The 19835-nt window shown below is 37.1% G+C and overlaps 1 protein-coding gene across 2 annotated transcripts in view; it reads left to right on the top strand.

Moving 5' to 3' along the window:
* Window positions 1-19835, top strand: part of AFG1L (AFG1 like ATPase) — a 185993-nt gene that overhangs the window by 52602 nt on the left and 113556 nt on the right. For both annotated transcript variants that reach the window (XM_058566509.1, XM_058566510.1), the window contains exons 3-5: window positions 1468-1519; window positions 13156-13257; window positions 14196-14326. In XM_058566509.1, coding sequence (XP_058422492.1) covers window positions 1468-1519; window positions 13156-13257; window positions 14196-14326 — 285 coding nt within the window. The remainder of the gene's footprint in view (window positions 1-1467; window positions 1520-13155; window positions 13258-14195; window positions 14327-19835) is intronic.

Raw genomic sequence — 19835 nt, 5'->3', positions numbered from 1 at the left:
TTGGAGCCCTCCATCTGCCTGTTTTGGCTTGGACTTTATTGCTTTCTTGACCTGCTTGTGCTGCTGTGGTTCTGGAGCAACTCTCCATCTTCCAGGGCTTCCTTCCCAGGATCCTCTGTGTTTCCTGGAGCCTAGGTGTTCCTATTTCTGTTGGGGAGGTTCTTTTTGAGACCTCGTATGTATAGAATGTCAATTTCCATTTTCACACTTGATGGATAGATTGGATGGGTTAGATTGAAAATCATTGTCCCTCAAATTTTACTCAAGTCTTTATCTGTTGTTTGTGACTTGTTCCTCCACCCCCCTCTGCCTACCCCCGCCATGACCACCTTGGACATTTGTAGAATCTTTATATCCTCAGTGTCTGAAATTTCAAGATTGTGACTTGTTACGGATCATATTTCCTTCATTGTGCTGGACACTTATTCCGTCCTCCTAATCTAGAAATCAAGTCCTTCAGATCTGAGGAAAATCTTTGCATAAGTTTCTTAGATAATTTCCTCCCCTTTTTTTTTTGGTGTTTTCTTTTTCTGGAATTCCTTTTTGTCAGATATTGGACTTTCTGAATTAATCCTGTAATTTTCTTATGTTTTTTGTCTTTTATTGTTGCTATTTATTTGTTTTATTTTCTGGAACATTTCCTCAAGCTTACTGTCTGATCCTTTTTATGGAATTTTATTTCTGCTACCGTATTTTAAATTTGAAAGTGCTCTCTTTTATTCTTAAAAGAGAATTTTTAAAAATTACATTGTGTTCTTGCTTTATAGTTTTAATAGCTTCTCTTATTTTCCCCAGTGTATTAATTGTATCGATTACAATTTTATTTTGAAGTTTCTTTTTGCTCTCTGTGTAGTGTCTGTTTCCTCTGAGTTTTTCTCCCCCACTGTTTATTTGCTCTGGTCTCCAACTTTTATCTTGAAAGTTTTTTTTCAAATTTCTCTTGATTCTTGGCTATCAATTCATTTTAGAGTCTTTTCATATACTTGTTAGTATTGGAGGCTCCATCTTAAGAGATTTGTTGACTGGTGTTTTCCTGTAAGGTGATCTGATAGGAAGATCTTTGAGAGAAGCCCACACATAAATGCTCTTGAGCCTTTTTTCCTGGGGACCATTCAGTTTCTCCAGAAAAATTCTTCTGATCTCTTGCTTGCTGGGAAGAAGCAAGGCTGTCGTTGTTTGGGGAGCCCATTTGGGAAAGAAGGGGAAGATTACATGGTTAGTAAAGGGTGTAGGGGATGTAAGCTCAAGTTGTGTGACTTCGGAGCCTTTGGTCTGGGCTGCTATGATTCTTGCCTCTGGTATTAAAACCTAAGTTGGGCTTCACAGCTTTTTACATCAAGTTTTTCGTACTTATTGTGTCCAATAGTCCATTTTAGTCCTGTATATAGCACAGTTAGGAACACTATGTATATGATGATATTTAATTATTTCCATGTTAGAGATTTATAATCTGTTCTTAATTTGCAGCTTTTTTCAAGGAGCAAACCTCCAAGGGGCCTGTATGTTTATGGAGATGTTGGTAAGTGTGTTGAAATAAGTTTTGAGTGGTCCAAACAGAAAGTGTCCCAGCTTTCACTCAGGGATAACTTCCATTTCCATCCCTCAACTGGCTACAGCAAAGGAATAGGGTGAGGCGAGGTAAAATAAGGGGAGAGGAAAGGGGACAGGAGGGCAGTTATCTTAATTTTCACTTTTACTTCTCATAGGGTGTGACTGTAGTTTAAGGCAGGATTAGTTAGCATGTTAGGGTGCAAACACTATTTAATGTGTGAAATGAGTTGATCTCAGGGAAGGAAATCATCTATAGATAAGTTATTAGATAAATCAGTGTCTCATTGCTCAGTGCTGTTTGACTCAGCTTAATACTTTTTTAAAAATAAGCTATTCTTTTTTACTTTTAATTTCCACTAATATTTCTACTCATAATCTAAGCCCTTGTCCTCAATTTAGTTATTATCTTTAATTTAGTTATTAATGTATATTCTTATCGCTTGAATGGTAACATTTCCTTGGTCTCCCACTTGGATACATTTGGCACAAAGACTCACATTTTCTTGGAAACCTTATGAGCTGTCACTTTCTAGATTTTCCTAGTCAGTTAATGTCTTTCTTCTTCCTTGACTTCTTGCTGAAATTATCTGTTTTCTGGTTTCTATTTCTTCAAATAAATCTTTTTCTCCTAGTCCTCAAGCTCTCCCTGGTTACCCATATTCACTGATGTCATGAAGGTGGCTCTTGCTTTACCTGGCCTTATTGCTTATCAGTCATTTCTTTTATTGGTATACTCAAAATGCACATTTACATGTAACACGATCAGTTTTGGTCCTCGACTAATAAACAAGCTTCAGGCTCTCCTATAGCCATAGCAAATTTGAATTATGAGGAAATGGTGGCAGAGGTTATCATCTTAGTAAGAATTTTAGGGCAAGAGAAATAATAGGAGTTGAATAAGTAGTTATAGTGCCTTAAAGATGCACCTCTTTTCTGGGTCCTCCCTCTTCGTCTGATTTGTTTACTAATGCCTCTAAATACCTGTTTTACATTTACAGATTTAGCAAATCTAGTAAAAAGAGAATTGTTTAGTTCACAAAAGTGAATGATGGAGATTGCCTGTTAAGATTCTTCAAGTTCTTGAAACTTACAGATTTAAAAATGTGAAAGAAGCTCAAACTATTCTTTTTCTTAGTTCATTGGCTAATTGGTATTTTTGAGACCAATGTATGCTTACTTCTTATTTAGAAAGCAATTTATACCAGGTGCTTGATCAGTTTTATGTGTCTGCATCTTTGGGTACCGCTAGCACATCTCATTCTGTTGTCATCTCTCATTCTTTGCCTGTTTGGAAAACACTTACTTCCTATACCTTCACTTTCATGTTTAGTCATTGCTAAAATCAACGTCTTTGTTTCTCCTGTTACCTTAACCACTTAACCATAAATGGAGATGGTTAGTAAAGACAATAGTTTCCACTTCTGCAAAAGGACTTAAAAAACCCAACAACCTATGAAAGTTACTGGATTTTAGTTTGGAAAATACAGCCATATTCTGACAACTTGAGGGGAGGTACAGTAAACGTAATTCATCTGAATGCTTGAAAGAATTAGAAAAGATGTGATAACATGGGATGTTCACATAGGCTGAGTGTGTGGCAACCTCCGGTTAGGAACTTCTTTATAATATAGAGAGGGGAAGAGAGAGGACTTTTGAAACAGGAAATGAGATGAAATTGGTGGCTATTATAATCAGTTGAGTTTAGAATACTTACAAAATAGGTAAAGAAAAGATAGGTCAAATTCTCATTTCTTAGGTGCTCTCTGGCTGGGAAAATGGCCTCAGAATGTTTTCACAAGCTCTTATTCTTTACTGTTTTCATTTTTTAGACTTGGGAAATAGGTATTAAGTTTTAAGGAGACTTGATGGGAAAGACGATGTCTGCTTCCTAGTACCCCCTTCCCGCTCCTTCGTCCTGCTCTTGGCTTGGGCTCTGTCATACCCACCGCATTGTACTCTCTTTCTTCATAGAAGTGTTGAGCTGATTGACTTAGATGGACCCTCAATCCAGGGAACCCCAGTAGAGTCGATATATAAGTTGGAGGGATTACCATCATGGTTCAACTTTGAAATGAAATGTTTTCATTAATAAAATGCTTAGTACATCTCATACAGAAGCCAAAAGCTGCAGTAGTAGTATTTTGTGGCTTCATTCTTCCCCTACAACTGGCTTTCTTATAACAAGGGTTCAACTCTTGACCAGCAGACTACAGTGGTGATGGCTAATGATTTCTTCGGTACATTAGAAGAGAATAAAAGTACATTTTTGTATATCAATCCCTTTTCTGCAACCTCCTGTTGAAACTCACCTGTTTCACATTTATAATTTCACCAATTGAAAGGTAGGCTCGTGTTTTTGTTTTTTTTTTGTGAGGAAGATCAACCCTGAGCTAACATCCATGCTAATCCTCCTCTTTTTGCTGAGGAAGACCAGCTCTGAGCTAACATCTATTGCCAATCCTCCTCCTTTTTTTCCCCAAAGCCCCAGTAGATAGTTGTATGTCATAATTGCACATCCTTCTAGTTGCTGTATGTGGGATGCGGCCTCAGCATGGCCGGAGAAGCAGTGCGTCAGTGCACACCCGGGATCTGAACCCAGGCTGCCAGTAGTGGAGCGCATGCACTTAACCACTAAGCCACGGGGCCGTGATAGGCTCGTTTTAAGGTTAGGAGCTGGGAAGCAAAATTCTGCTGAACTTGGAGGCAGTGATGGAGGACATCACTTCCAGCTCCTTCTGCAGGGGGTTGGTTGTGAAAAGGGCACCACTAGGGGGGGCTCTTGAGTAGTCATTTTTGGCTTCAAAATTAGCACTTAAACAAGTTCTAGGTTTTACAAATTACTCTCCTAGTAAGAATCTTCTTTTGAGAAAAATACAAGGTTTTATCGAGGATTCTGTAGAGACCAAAGCAAAATTGTGAAGTAGGTAAAATTAATGTTAGTTTCTTCCTCACCTTTTTCCAGTCTCTGTCCTCATTCTTCCATTCAGTCGATAAGTGTTTATTGAGCTTCTGCCTTTTGCCAGGCAGTGTGTTGTTTCTGGAGATGTAATGGTGACTAAAAGCACACACAGCCTTTGCTCACCTTTGCTCATTTTTGACCCACAGTAAGAAATATGTTTTACATCCTGACCCAGTGTATGCCTGCTCATGTGCGTGCACACACACACACACACACACACACACACACCTGAAAAATAGTTTCATGAAAGAAAACTTATCCTTACATGTGAGGCATTTTGATATTTTCTATTCTATTTTATTCTATTCTATTCCATTCTATTTTATGAAAAAATAATTCTGGTTTAGTGGTAGTTTGAAACATACTGGTCTAGTGTCTTTAGTATCCATTACTGCATGTTGGTGTACTAGGGTTTCTTCCTGCTATTTTATCCCTTCAGGCCTCAGGGTTTCCAATGCTGCACCTTCCATAGGACGAAGCTTTCTCCTCTACTTGTTTAAACTAAATTGGTTGGACTCCTATTATCCCAGGATCTGCCTTCTAGCTAAATGTCTGAACTACTTCTAAGATATTTCTAATCTAAACTATTCTAAACTACTTGCTAAATTTTTAATGGGTACCATTGGATTAGTAGGTTACCTCTCCAGAACATTTGCATTTAAAGAGAGTCTTCTAAGAGTTAGAATTTCACTGAAACTTTGGTGTATGAAATAGAACTTGAGTGACATAGCTGGCCACTTGGTGATTTTGGGCAAAGAAATCTTTTAGCATCTCTGAAATTCCGTCACACTCAGGCTCTTGCCCACCATACTAAATCTAAAGGTGCATATCAGAGACACATTGAAAGAATTTTACATTTTAGAAAGATCTTTGTTACCTTTTTTCCCCCTATTTTGCTAGTATCATGAACTGAGCTCCTCTGATACTCACCCAAAGCACTGTTTGGTGCTGAGGAAAGCTAAATATTGATAATTACCTGAGTATGTCTGCCAGTCTTAGAGGTAGAGAAAATATAGATGTTGATAAGAATAAGAGAAAGAATGAATACAAAATAAGTAGAAATTTAACTATATATAGCCTCTAACATTTTCACACTTGAAAAAATTAACATTATTTTTAATTTCATCACATTCAGTTATTCAGATTTCTAATTATATCATAAATGTTTCTGTTTTCAATGTGATATTAGATAGGTCTTTAGATCTCTTTCTCTCTCTCTATATATATATATGTGTGTGTGTGTGTATGTGTGACTCATGTCACACCATAGAGATGCCTCAGCAAAATCCAGATTGTTATATGTTTGTACGTGCATGTGTGTGTACATATACACACACACATACACACACATATAAACTTATTTGTCCTGTGGGATTTCCTACGACCTGGATTTTGCTGATGCATCTCTGTGGTGTGATGTGAGTCCTCCAAGTTTGTCTTTTTCAAGATTATTTTGGCTGTTCTATGGCCTTGGTATTTCCATATACATTTTAGAACTAGCTTCTCAATTTCTTTAAAAAAATCCTTCTGGGATTTTGATTGGGATCTATAGATTATTGAATCTATAGATCAATTTGGAGAGAATTGAAAACTTGATATAGTCTTTTAATCTATGGGCATGGTGTATTTCTTCATTTTTTAAGACCTTCAATTTCTCTTAGTGGTGTTTTGTAGTTTGTAGTGCAGAAGTCTGCCATGCTTTTTGATAAATTTATTTCTGTGTATTTTATGTTTTCTGATGACACTACAAATGGTGTTATATTTGAAATTTTTAATTTCCAACTTATCACTGCTAGTGTCTAGAAGCAGTTGACTTTGTGTGTGTGTGTGTGTGTGAGGAAGATTAGCCCTGAGCTAACATCTGTTGCCAATCCTCCTCTTTTTGCTGAGGAAGGTTGGGCCTGGGCTGACATCCGGGCCCATCTTCCTCTACTTTATGTGGGATGCCACCACAGCATGGCTTGACAAGCGGTGCTTGGGTGTGCGCCCGGGATCCAAACCTGTGAACCCCGGGCCACCACAGCAAAGCACGCACACTTAACTGCTACGCCACTGGGCTGGCCCCAGCAATTGATTTTTTGATAACCTTGCTAAATTCAATTATTAACTCTAATGGTTGTTTAGTAGATTCTTTAGGATTTTTTGTGTACACAATCATGTTGTCCACAAATAAAGATAATTTTACTTTTTCCTTTACAATTTGTATGCCTTCTAGTTCTTTTTTTGGCTCCTTGCACTAGGTAGGAACTCCAGTACAATGTTGAATAGAAGCAGTGAGACTGGATATTCTTGCCTTGTGTCAAATTTTAGAGGAGAAGTGTTTAGTCTTTCACTAGTAAGTATAATGTTAACTGTAGGGTTTTTTTTCCCCTTAATGTTTAATTTTTTTATTGTTAGCAAAATATATATAACATAAAATTTATTACTATTTTAACCATTTTTAAGTGTACAGTTCAGTGGCATTAAGTACATTCACATTGTTGTGAAACCATCACCAGCATCCATCTTCAGAATATTTTCATCTTCCCAAACTGAAACTCTGTCCCTATTGTAAACAATAATTGCCCATTCCATACCCTTCTCCCTCCCAGCCCCTGGCAACCACCATTCTACTTTTTGTCACTATGAGTTTGACTACCCTAGGTACCTCATGTAAATGGACTCATATAATATTTATTTTTTTTGGCTCTGGCTTATTTCGTCTAGCATAGGGTCTTCAAGATTCAACCATGTTGTAGCATGTGTCAGAATTCCATTCCTTTTTAAGGATGAATAAAATTCCATTATATGTATATACCAGTTTTGTTTATCCATTCATCTGTTGATGGATGTTTGGGTTCTTTCCATCTTTTGATTATTGTGAATAGTGCTGCTGTAAACATTGATGTACAAATATCTGTTCAAATCCCTGCTTTCAATTGTTTTGTGTATATGCCATGAAGTGGAATTGCTGGATCATATGGTCACTGTGCATTTAATTTTTTGAGGAACTGCCATATTGTTTTCCACAGCAGCTGCGCCATTTTACATTCCCACCAGCAGTACACAAGGGTCCCCGTTTTTCCACATTCTTACCAACACTTGTTATTTTCTGTTCTTTTTTTTTTCATAATAGCCATGCTAATGTGTGTGAAGTGGTATCTCATTGTAGTTTTGATTTGCTTTTCTCAAATGATTAGTGATGTTGAGATCTTTTCATTGTAGGTTTTTTGTATTTGTCTTTTATGAGGTTGAGGAAGTCTGCTTCTTTTCCTAGTTTGCTGAGAGTTTTTATCATGAATATGTGTTGAATTTTGTCAGATTTTTTTCAAATGTTGTGATGATTATGTGGTTTTTATATGTTGAATTTTGTTTTGGCAGGGGGTTAAGTTATTTGCATGCCGGATTGATTCATTTGAAGTATTTTTTTAATTGAAATTTGTTAAGATAATTATTGATTCACATGCTGGCTGTAAAAAGTAGTACAGAGGGATCTGTGTACACTTTACTCATTTTCCCCCAAAGGTAACATTTTGCAAAACTATAGAGTAAATATCATAACCAGGACATTGACATTGACACAATTCACCGATCTTATTCCAAGTTCTCCAGTTTGACTTGTACTCATTTATGTTCTATACAATTTATTACCTGTGTAGGTTCATGTATCTACCACCACAGTGAAGATAGTAAACAATTCTATCACCACAAGAATCCCTTGTGTTGTCCATAATTTTATAACCATACCTACTCACCTTCCATTTCTAAGTTCTGGCAACCACTAATCTGTTCTCCACTTCTAAAATTCTGTCATTTTGAAAAGTTATGTGAATGGAAAAGTATGTAACCTTCTGAGATTGGCTTTTTTTCACTCGGCATAATTCCTTGGAGAGGCATTCAAGTTGTTGTATGTATCAGTATCTCTGGAAATTGTTCATCTTATAGCTTCCTGGTGGCCATTCTTTGCCTCACATCATGGAATATCACCCTACACATGAGCAGCTGGTATTCAGCCAAAGACTCAAGAGTACCCACATGTTGATTTCTGGAGCTCTTTCATTATAGTATAGGTTCCTCTTGCAAATTTCATCTGCATTGAACTCCCATAATTCTGATCTCTCTCAACTCAACTCAGCTAGACCTGGGTGTTTTACTTGGATTTCCCCTTTCTGTCCAGCAATCTGGAAAGTGCCTCCAAGTCAAAAGCTGGAGTGATATAGGGCTTATCTTGTTATTTCCCTTCTCTCAGGCAACAGAGCCTTGTGTTGCTTCTTTTCCAATATCTGAAAACATTAGTTTCATATATTTCATCTGATTTTCTAGTTTTTTATATCGGGATGGCAAGTCCAGAACCAGTTACACTCACATGGTCTCTAAAAGTTTTTGTTTTCCTGATACATATTGCTAAGCCTTTCTTACTCTAAGGTTACACAAATGTTCACACGTTATCTTCTGGCTCTTTCATTTTTTAGCACCTTGAATTCATCGGCAATTAGTTTTGGTGTGAAATGTGAAGTGTAAGATCTAGTTTTATTTTTTGCAAATGGCAGAGTGTTTATCTTTAGCAACTATTAATTTTTTCATATACACTGTTTTTATATATACTTGGGTCTACTTAATTGATTTAGTTAATATTTTACGAAATCAGGTACTACTCAAATGTAATTTCTCTAATTTTTTTTTTTGGTGAGGAAGATCAGCCCTGAGCTAATATCCAATGCCAGTCCTCTTCTTTTTTTGCTGAGGACCATTGGCCCTGAGCTAACATCCGTGCCCATCTTCCTCTACTTTATATGGGATACTGCCACAGCATGGCTTGACAAGCGGTGCGTTGGTGCGAGCTGGGATCAGAACCCGAGAACCCTGGGCTGCTGAAGCAGAGCGCGCGCGCTTAACAGCTGGTGCCAACAGGCCGGCCCCGTAATTTCTCTAATTTTAAACTATAGTTTTATTATGTAGTTCCTCTCCCTTTCCTCCTTGCCTCTCCCAACCTTTATTACTTGCTACTTACCTTCTTTTGGAATATTTTTGACACTTCTTTTTGTATTATCCACTTAGGTGAAAATTTTAAAGTATAGGTGTTTATTTTGTTTTACTCAGATGTTAAGTACCTTATTTTTTTTCAGTTAATCATAGGTCTTAGATATCATGCCATGTCAGTACATATTGATCTATCTCATTCATTTTACTGGGTATGTAGTATTTTATTATATGAACGTTTCACAATTCACTTAACCAGTTTCCTGTTAATAGGCATTTATTTATTTATTTTTAACCAGGAGATAGACTTTAGAATTAGGTTGTCAAGTTATTCCTAAATTAATTTTGATTGGGATTTCATTGAACTTTGAAATAATTTAGGGAGCAAAAATATCTTTACAATATTTATTTTGGTTCTGAGTATTTTTAAGCCATTTGATAGACTTGTAGAAAGACAAATTAACTTGCAGAAAGATTGGTTTTACACTCCCACCAGAAGTATGTCAGAGTGCTTATTTTCCCATTTCCACATCAACATAAAAATGGTATATTGCTGGTGTTTTAATTTGTATTCCTTTTATTTCTGGTGGAGTTAAGCTTTGAAAAATATGTTTAAAGATGTTTACATTTTTTGCATCATTTGAATACTCATGTTCTTTGCACACTGATGATCCCCCCCACCCCCCGCCCCGTTAATTCTGTGTTATTCAGTATTCTCAGTTTCGGTAAAAAAAAAAAAACAGTTGAATTAGCTGAACCAGGGGAAGAATTTAATGGTTGCTTTAATTGTTAAGTCAAGTAATAACCTGATTCAGCCATGGTAGATTTATGAGCTTAAATGATATTTTGGGGCTCTCTCTCACCTTCTGTCCTTTTCCCTTCACTTTTATCTTTTGGTTCTGCTTTCCTTATCGTTGGCTTCATTCTTGGTCAGGACTTTTTAATGTTATAGGAAAGGCGGCTGCTGGAATCTTCTAGATTGCTCTCTTAAAAGGAGAAGGGATGATTCTCATTCTCAGAATCCACATTAACTCCCCCTAGAGAATGCTGATTTAATTGGGGTTACATGCCCACCACAGGGCCACCCACAATAAATAGAGTAATGGGGTATTTTGATTCACCCACCCTGTGATGAACACCCTCATAGAATCATACTAAGTAGAGAAGTTTTCAGAAGGAAGAGATTTAGGACAGACAGCAAAAAAAAAAAAAAAAAAAAGGATATCCATTGGGGGCTGACCCAGTGGTGTAGTGGTTAAGTTCTCGTGCTCCACTTTGGCGGCCCAGAGTTTGCGGTTTTTGGATCCCAGCGCGGACGTAGATACTGCTTATCAAGCCACACTGTAGGCGGAGTCCCACGTACAAAATAGAGGAAGATTGGCATAGATGTTAGCTCAGGGCCACTCTTCCTCAAGCAAAAACAGGAAGATTGGCAACAGATGTTAGCTCAGAGCCAATCTTCCCCACCAAAAAAAAAACACAAAAAACAGATGTCCATTGTAGTTTCTAGGAGCTCTTTACACCCTAAAGATATATAAGCTTAAATCCCCAGTTTCCATGAGGGCAGGGATTTTTGTCAGTTTTGTTCACTGCCATATCCTGAACACCTAGAATAGGGCCTCACACATGGTAGGCATTCAGTAAAAATATATTGATTAAATAAATAAGGATATTAATTTTATTTATGGTGATTTTGGTATTTAGAAGGTTGAATTTCATGTAGTCTAATCATTAAGCTTTTCCTTTATGATTCTTCTTTTTGCTTTTATCTCCAGAAACTTCTTATATGATGGTCTTATTATATTTCAAGCCCATTTTTTAGAGTTAGCATAAAGATTACATTCAAATATATATTATTCATATTTTTGGTTAGATAATTCATGACTTTTTGCTGGATCCACAAGTATACTATGCTTCATGCTGCAGAATTTGAAACTTTGTTTACTTTTTTGCATAAATGTAATGATATAAAATCTCTGCCACTCACTATATCAGGAGATATTGTACTGAATATTTTTGCAAAAAATTAATTTTCAATCTAAACGATCTCTTTATTAAAAATTTGTTTGGTGAATTATATTTTCGTATACAGAAAACTTTCTGGCCGTTCAAATGGCATGGGCCCAAAGTCATCTTATGGAATAGAGGAAAGTCTCAAAGATTTAAGACTCAGATCTTACTTCCTGAGCTTTGAATTGAGTAATCACAGCTCCTGTGAGGAGAGCATGGGTACTGTGGTGGGGTGGTGGTGGAGGAAGCAGTAAGGATGAGGGACAGGACCAGCATGCCCTGGCCTGGCCTACCAAGGACTGCCAGGTATGAGCCGAACTTGAGCACTGCCCCATCCCCAAAGCTCTGGGCTTTCTGTGAGGGAACAGGGCTTTCTGTGCATGCCTTGTTAAATACTCAGGCTGTTGACTCTTCAATTATTAATGCAGCTGCAGTGATTAAAAATTTCAGAGTGTTGGGGCTGGCCCCGTGGTGTAGTGGTTAAGTGTTGGTGCTCTGCTGCTGGCAGCCCAGGTTCAGATCCCGGCTGCGCACTGACACACCGCTTGTCAGGCCATGCTGTGGTGGCGTCCCACATGAAGTGGAGGAAGATGGGCACGGATGTTAGCCCAGGGCCAGTCTTCCTCAGCAAAAAAAAAAAAAGAGGAAGATTGGCATGGATATTAGCTCAGGGCTGATCTTCCTCACAAAAAAACAAAACAAACAAAATTTCAGAGTGTTGAAAATTAGAGAATTTCATTATAAGTGTTAACTGTATCAAAATTTCTTCCAGTAGGCCTCATTTTTTTCTTTACTGGTGCATCGGGATCCGAACCGGCGAACCCCGGGCCACCGCAGCGGAGCGCGCGCCTAGGCCTCATTTTGAAAGACCTATATTCGCGGCTTTTTAAAAAAAACCTGTTATAATTGGCAATTCTCCAGCTCTAATCTACATCTATTACTTATTTTCAGTATTTATGTTAGATACTAATCTTTATTTTCTCATTTTTCATTTTTGAATTTCCCCATAGTGCCTTAAGACGGTTACTCATGCTTAGTAATGGCCCAATAAATATTCATTTAATTAATTAAGTTATTTTATTTATACTGGTGCCTTTTGGAAGAGAAACTGAAGAATGAATAATCTGTAAATCTTGCCAGTTTATGAACATAGTTCCCTGGGGGAAATAGCCCCTGTAATGTTAACTAAGTATTGTATTTCCTAAAAACAAGGTTTTAACAGAAAACAGTAATACAAACATTTTATTTTTAGCTAGTTTAACATAAAAAATAAACACTCCTTTTTAAAAAAGTAACATTGTCTCAAAGCCAGCTTGGTCGTGTAGGGGTTAAGTGGCTCACTCCACTTCGGTGGCCTGGGATTTGCGGGTTTGGATCCCGGCCACGCACCGACACACCACTTGTCAAGCCATGCTGTGGCGGCGTCCCATATAAAGTAGAGGAAGATGGGCACCGATGTTAGCCCAGGGCCAGTCTTCCTCAGCAAAAAGAACAGGATTGGCATTGGATGCTAGCTCAGGGCTAATCTTCCTCACTAAAAAAAAAAAAAAAAAAGTAACCTTGTCTTACTTAAGCTTTCCAGTAGAAGAGTGTGGTTTCATTATCCCAAAGCTAATGAACAATCATTAGAGCAATCAGTACGTACTGTTTAATAGTATTCTTTTATTTTTTTTAAGGTACAGGGAAAACAATGGTGATGGACATGTTTTATGCTTATGTGGAAATGAAGAGGAAAAAACGGGTTCATTTTCATGGTTTCATGCTAGATGTTCATGAAAGTAAGTTAATGGTATGAAAGAAGTGATTTTTAAGTGGGCAAACACCACAAATAGTTTTTCTCATCTTTTAAAATTCTTAATCTTTTAATCTTTAAAAAATTAGATTTTTGCTTGAAGTAAGATTTTATTTGGTTTCATTTGTTTTGAGCCGTACTGAAACAATTAGTAATGTGTCCAGAGTTGGTCCTAAAGACAAATTCATTACTTCTAAATAAGAGAACAGGAGTTACTAAATGAAGGTCAGGCAAATTTCTTTTTCTACTAGGGATCATTAAGAAATGTTAAAACCTCACCTGTTTCAAGAAGTTATTCTTGATAAGGTCCTTTACTCTGTGTCACTTTAGCATGTAGGCATTCAGGTTATGCTAGTATGTATGCTTTATTGCTTTGTCAGTGTTCTTATGTTGTTTCATTTTTGCATTAATTGTCTACCAGTTATATTGTAACCCTCTCCAGAGCAGGAATATTGTGTTTTTCTTCTAATGTCTTCAGCATTTAGTACACATGTACTGAATGAAGTGGGACCAGCTAGAGACAAGGGAACATCTTGATTAGATATGCTAGACATAGGGCAGGATCACCTCCTCTCCTCGCATCCCTGAAATCCTCAGGACTAAGATCCATCTGTCAATCTATCTGGTCACTGTCTAGTCATCTAGTCTATCACTTTGTCTTCTCTAAAGTGATTGAACAGTGGGAATGGAATGGCCGCAAAGTGTCCTTACAGCCAGGGGAATATAATAATATGTGAACAACTTATTTTGAGGTAGAGAAAATGCAACTAATTTCAATAATCACATTTGGTTGTTTCTGGAATTTAAACTTAATTTTTATGTTCACACTAAAGCTTCATTTGGAGATTTAAAAAATATGTTATAGTTGTCTAAAATGTACTATTAATACAACATTTTATTTGTGTTTAATTTCATCCATTTAAGGAATACATCGCCTGAAACAGAATTTGCCAAAAAGGAAACCGGGGTTCATGGCTAAATCATACGATCCAATAGCTCCCATAGCTGAAGAAATCAGTGAAGAAGCATGTCTCTTATGTTTCGATGAATTTCAGGTAAGGTAGAGATGTTTCATAGATGTAGAATGGTATATTGAATGAAGTGTGAAGATTTAAATTCTGTTCCTGAGTTTAATAAATTTTTAGTAAATCGATTTGACACATTATCTCTTATGACTTTAATTTTACTATCTAGTCTAGGGGTTGGCAAACCATGGCTTGCACAAGGCAAGTCTGGCCCAGCTGCTTCTGTATGGCCAGTGAGAAAAGAGTGATTTTTATATTTTTAAAGGGTCAGTAAAAAAATAAAAAAGAAAATACAACACAGTGCACATACGGCTTGCAAAGCCTAAAATATTTACTATTTAGCCTGTTATTGAAAAAGTTTGCCCACCCCTCATATTCCAGTCAGTGGATTCACATTTCCCATACACCACAATGGAGATAATGTAATGATTACACAATAATGTTTTTAAAGATGTTGGAGTTTTTTTTTAAGTGTTATATAAAAAAACAAGTGATTCACACATCTCGTTTAAGCCTTACAACTTATCTGTGATGAAGGGGGGGAGTTGCCCTAATTGAACTTTTAAAAGTTTCTTCTAGTTTTAGGATTCTCTGAAACTGTGCATTTAAATTGGTAGTAAGTTATTTCCTGATCTTTATTTCTTATCAGAGCAAATATGGCATGAAGGCAAATACCATGTCTTATCTGTATCCTAGGTCGTAGCCACTGTTGTTGTAATAATAATAATAATAATAATAATAATAATAATAGATACTCTACATTAAGAATTATTTCCTTTTTATTTGACTGCTTTCTTTAGTAGTTCTGAAATGTAATAGTTGGTTGTTCTATAATGCTTATCATAAAAACGATTATTGGGATGAAAATAGAAAAATCCACAAGTACTGAATGTAAGCTTAGAAATAGGGCTTCACACCCAAAGCTTTTGAAAAATATTTCTGGGGCTGAGTGCAGAAACTCCTGTGTCTGATTGCTTAGAATAAAGGCCCAGAGAACTTTCAAGGGTAGGAAACTAACTGTTGTGTGCCTACTCTGATGTAGGCCCTGGGGGATTCATATATCTCATTGAAGCCTCACAACATATTTGTGATGAAGTGAGGGTATTGCCCTAGTTGAATTTTAAAGTTTCTTCCAGTTTTAAGAGTCCCTGAAATTATGCATTTAAATTGGTAGTAAGTTATTTCCTGTTCTTCTGTGCTTAAAAACCTGGGTTAGTGGGAAGATGATGTGGCCAGGATGCCTTTATCCCAATGAGGCATGATAGGTCTCCTCTAACAACTTAATACACGTAGCTAACAGTGGTCTTGATTTTTGATAGAGGAGAAAGGAGAATTTTCACCAGGAATGGTGTTAGACTGAATCATCTGGGGAGGAGGAATCTTTACTTCTTTCCTCCTTCAGTCATATTAAGACAGCTTAGCATTAACCCTTTGTATTGTAGAACTACAAAGGTCTTCAAAAGAAGGGCTTATGGAAAGGTGATGTTCCCTTGCTACTCTGAAGAGGGATATGAAGTGACCAATGTATTGCAGAAAGAGAAGGGCCTCACTTAGTTCTACATTTAGTTCTAAATACAGCACTGAGTTAACAGTTGCGCTGCCTTCAACAGCAAAGGTCAGGGGTGAATCAATGAAAGCCATCTCTCTTGGCTTCTCATTATGAGTCTCTTAACCCAATTATCTCTAAATAAAATTGAAGTGGCACAGTTAAATTTTTAATTAATATATTGAAGTTAAAATTTTAAAACAGTATATTGATACCCAACCTTTGTAAAGTGATTCATGGTTTACAAAGTGTTTTTACATCCTTACTTCATTTAATTCTATAAAATAGTTATTATCTCCATCATATAGATGAGGAATATAAAGGCATCAGAATTTCCTAGGTATCATGTAAAAATCATTACCCTTAACTTAAAAAATGTAAATTTTAAAACAGGTAGAGAGATGATTGACAGATTTCTGTGACACGAGGACGATTGGCAAGACTATTTCAGAGGGTTAGGAAGTGATGAAAATGTGACTGTGCAAAGGAGATCCTGAGAAGATTTATACAAGTAAGGCCATATTACCCGTTAGGCACAGGAGGCATAGTACCTAGGGTACATGATACTTTTAGAGGCCCATAAAAATGTTTTAATTTCTTTTAAAATTTGAAGAAAAAATGAATATATCAATAATGAATCCAGCTTGTATCTGTATTATATTTGTCTTATACCCACACAGTCATAAGATATCATATATATATAGATAGATAGATACGTATATATGTATATATATAAAATTTATTTTTTAATTGGGGAAAGGGCTCATGACAGTAGAAGTGCTTGGGGCCTGTGAAAATCATAATGCCGCCCTGATAGCGAGGTCCTAATAGAAACTAATAGAAACCTGTCTGGTTGCTCTGGGCATTCTCCATTGAATTCAGATTTCAGAAGGGTTGGGAATTGGTTAGGAAGGAGGAAACAAAAGCAACTCTCACAATGCTAATGTTCCAAATGAGCCAAGTCTTACAAAAGAAATGCAGGCAACAAAAAGGATTTTTCAAATTACATATTAAATATAAGGGAGATCAAGAGAGAGCAGTTGCCTTGCTTATAAAATGTTACTTGCTAACGAAGAAAGTGGATGTGATGGAGCTGTCTGCCTGCCCCATCCAGAGTTGGTTTGATGTTCATTCATTCATTTATTCATTCATCTCAGTTGCCTTAAAGAACCTAATTCCATACTACAGGACCCTATCTGTCCCACAATCAAATGGACTGTATCTGGACATCTGATCTATGAATAACTAGTCCACAAGCTTGTCAACACCCTTAGACTTGTGTGGTGTGGCCTGGGGATTGGGCCAATCATATACTCTCCCTCATGTATTTGAACTAAAAGGCACAGAAGGAAGTTCCCACTTAGAAATGAGACAGGAATGAAGAGACATAGGAAGTAACTGAATCACATTAGGGGGAGGAGTACTAGGGTGCTCCCTAGACAGCTGCGGAGCTCTCCAGAGCTACCTGATATCCCAGGCCAATCTCCAGCTCCAGTTCCCAGGAAGTGTTATCAGTCTGTTCCTGTCCTGGAGTCTCAAGTAAACCCTCTTTTCTTTTTCTGTTTTTTTTTTTTTTTTGTGAGGAAGATTAGCCCTGAGCTAACATCTATCGCCAATCCTCCTCTTTTTGCTGAGGAAGACTGGCCCTGGGCTAACATCCGTGCCTATCTTCCTCCACTTTTTATGGAACACTGTCACAGCATGGCTTGACAAGCAGTGCGTCAGTGTGCGCCCGAGATCCGAACCCCGGGCCACTGCAGTGGGGTGCGCACACTTAACCGCTACGCCACCAGGCCAGCCCTAAACCCTCTTTACTTTAGCTGAATCCCCTGTGCCTGGTTCTTGCAAACAGAGTCTTGATGAGAATGGAACTATTCAACTCATGTTTTGCTCCTGTCTTCTATGTCAAGAGAGATTTCCCTGTGATCTAAAAAAGATAGGATAAATAGAAGACCTGTGAGGAAATTTCACCTTCCTTAATATAAAATCTGCCTACCTCCAATGGGAGGAGAATTACCTGATGAACTAAAGCACAAGAAAAGCAGAGATGAGGTATCTACTGGCATACTTTTGGCTGCAGGTAACGGAAAACTCAACTTAAAAGGGCTTAAACTCTAAGGGGGGAAATATTGTGCTATATAAGATAGTGCCTTTCCGAACCTTGCTTAAACTTCCTGCTTCCTCTCTGACCTTATCTTCTATACTTTCAGCCTCGCTCGTTGCTCTCTACTGTTTCCAATTCTATTTTCTTCATAGATTAGGGAATCATAGTCAATAGTGGGTGTTATACCAAATGCTTCTTTTTCACCAGGGCTCTGAAGAAAATATGTGCAGAGAATATCAAATCGATTGCTTGTATTTGATCCCAAATTTCAGTGTAGCATTCTAGTATGTTAGAGTTGACAACATGAGAGACCCCATTCCCTTGAGCAAAGTTGGCCTGAGTGTCCTAGAATGGAAGATGTTAATAGTCTTTCTCTTTTAATTCCTCTATCATTCTAAACTTGAACCTTGGACTTTACCACTGCATTCAAGAAAAGCCCAATGTCTGCATGTAGCCATTGTTGAGAAGAGCCAGAGAAAGTGAGAGAATAAGGGCAAGAATGTGTCCCCTAAGGGCGGAGGTGATCCTCCAGCAAAGCCCGGATTTCCTAGTTTCTGTATCCTGGACTGACTTCTACTGGTCTTAGAGAAGCTCCTTCAGCACACCAACACTGGATTATTGCTTGTCCAAATCTCTACTTGTCCCCCTCTTCTAAAATTCAAGATAGTAAGGGCTACTCCCAAATACTGCTGCACCAGCTTTCTGAGACCCAACATCCATGCAATTTAGAACAAACCAGCAGAGCTTTTGCACCAGACGTTCTTTCTGCATGGAAGTTTCCCCCAGATACCTCTCCTCTGTGAATACCTCTCCTCTATCAATATCATTTAAAAACTAGTTTTGACCATTTTTATAAAACAGGAAGGCTATTATAAACTGCTAACAAAAAATGGATGCTTATTTTTGTGCTAATACAAATCAAATACTAATCAAAATAACTCTCTCACTTCTTCAGATCTTTGCTTAATTATCTCCTTAACAAAGCCTATCCCTAAACGCTATGTAAAATTGCAATTTGCCGTTGACCCCCACACTTCTAATGCCCCTTTCCCTCCTTTTTTTACATAACATGTATCATCTTCTAACACATATATTTACTTATTTATTATGTAAACTTGAAAGCAGGAATCTTTGTTTTGCTAATTGATGTATCTCAAATATCTAGAACAGTGCTTGAGAATGAATGAATGAATAATTATACAGAGTGAATGAATGAATAAATCCCAGTATCAAATGCTAACTATTGAAGTAGTCCCTCAACCAAGTGTCACCTCCCTTATATATAACAACCCGTATTTTTTCCTGTCAGCATTCTGAATTATCTTAACATTTTTGTCTAATTTAATAGATGAAAAATGGTATCTCATTGTTTTAATGTGTATTCCTTTAAATAGTAATATGGTTGAATTTTTTGCATATCTGTTTGCTTACTTTGTAAAGTCCATCTTTTATGAACTATCTGTTTGAGGCAATGCCCATTTACTTATTGGAATGCTTACATTCTATCTATAATGTATTCTGTAATAATATTAGCTACTGTTTACTCAGTGGTTTCTATGTGCTTGTATTCTTAGCTACTGTACTATACTGTGTATTATTCCATCTACAGCTAAAATTCTATACAGCTATATGTAAATAACACATAATTATACTAGCATATATACCTACATAGGTAATAGTCATAGTTAACATTTCTTGAAGATTTACTACAGGTATCATAAGAATTTTGCACGGTAGGTGTTATTACTGTCTTCATTATATTGATGAGGAAATTAAGGGTCAGAGAAGTTAAGTAACTTGTCCAAGGTCACACAGCTGGGAACTCAGTTTGAATCCATTGTCAGTGCTTTTATTGCCTAGTAGGAACAGCTATGTTATGTGTTCTCCTT

The sequence above is a fragment of the Diceros bicornis genome, chromosome 23 (genome assembly GCF_020826845.1).
Source record: "Diceros bicornis minor isolate mBicDic1 chromosome 23, mDicBic1.mat.cur, whole genome shotgun sequence".
NCBI classification, from domain to species: domain Eukaryota; kingdom Metazoa; phylum Chordata; class Mammalia; order Perissodactyla; family Rhinocerotidae; genus Diceros; species Diceros bicornis.
The sequence above is the reverse complement of the archived record's forward strand: the minus strand, read 5'-3'. Positions and strand labels throughout refer to the sequence as shown.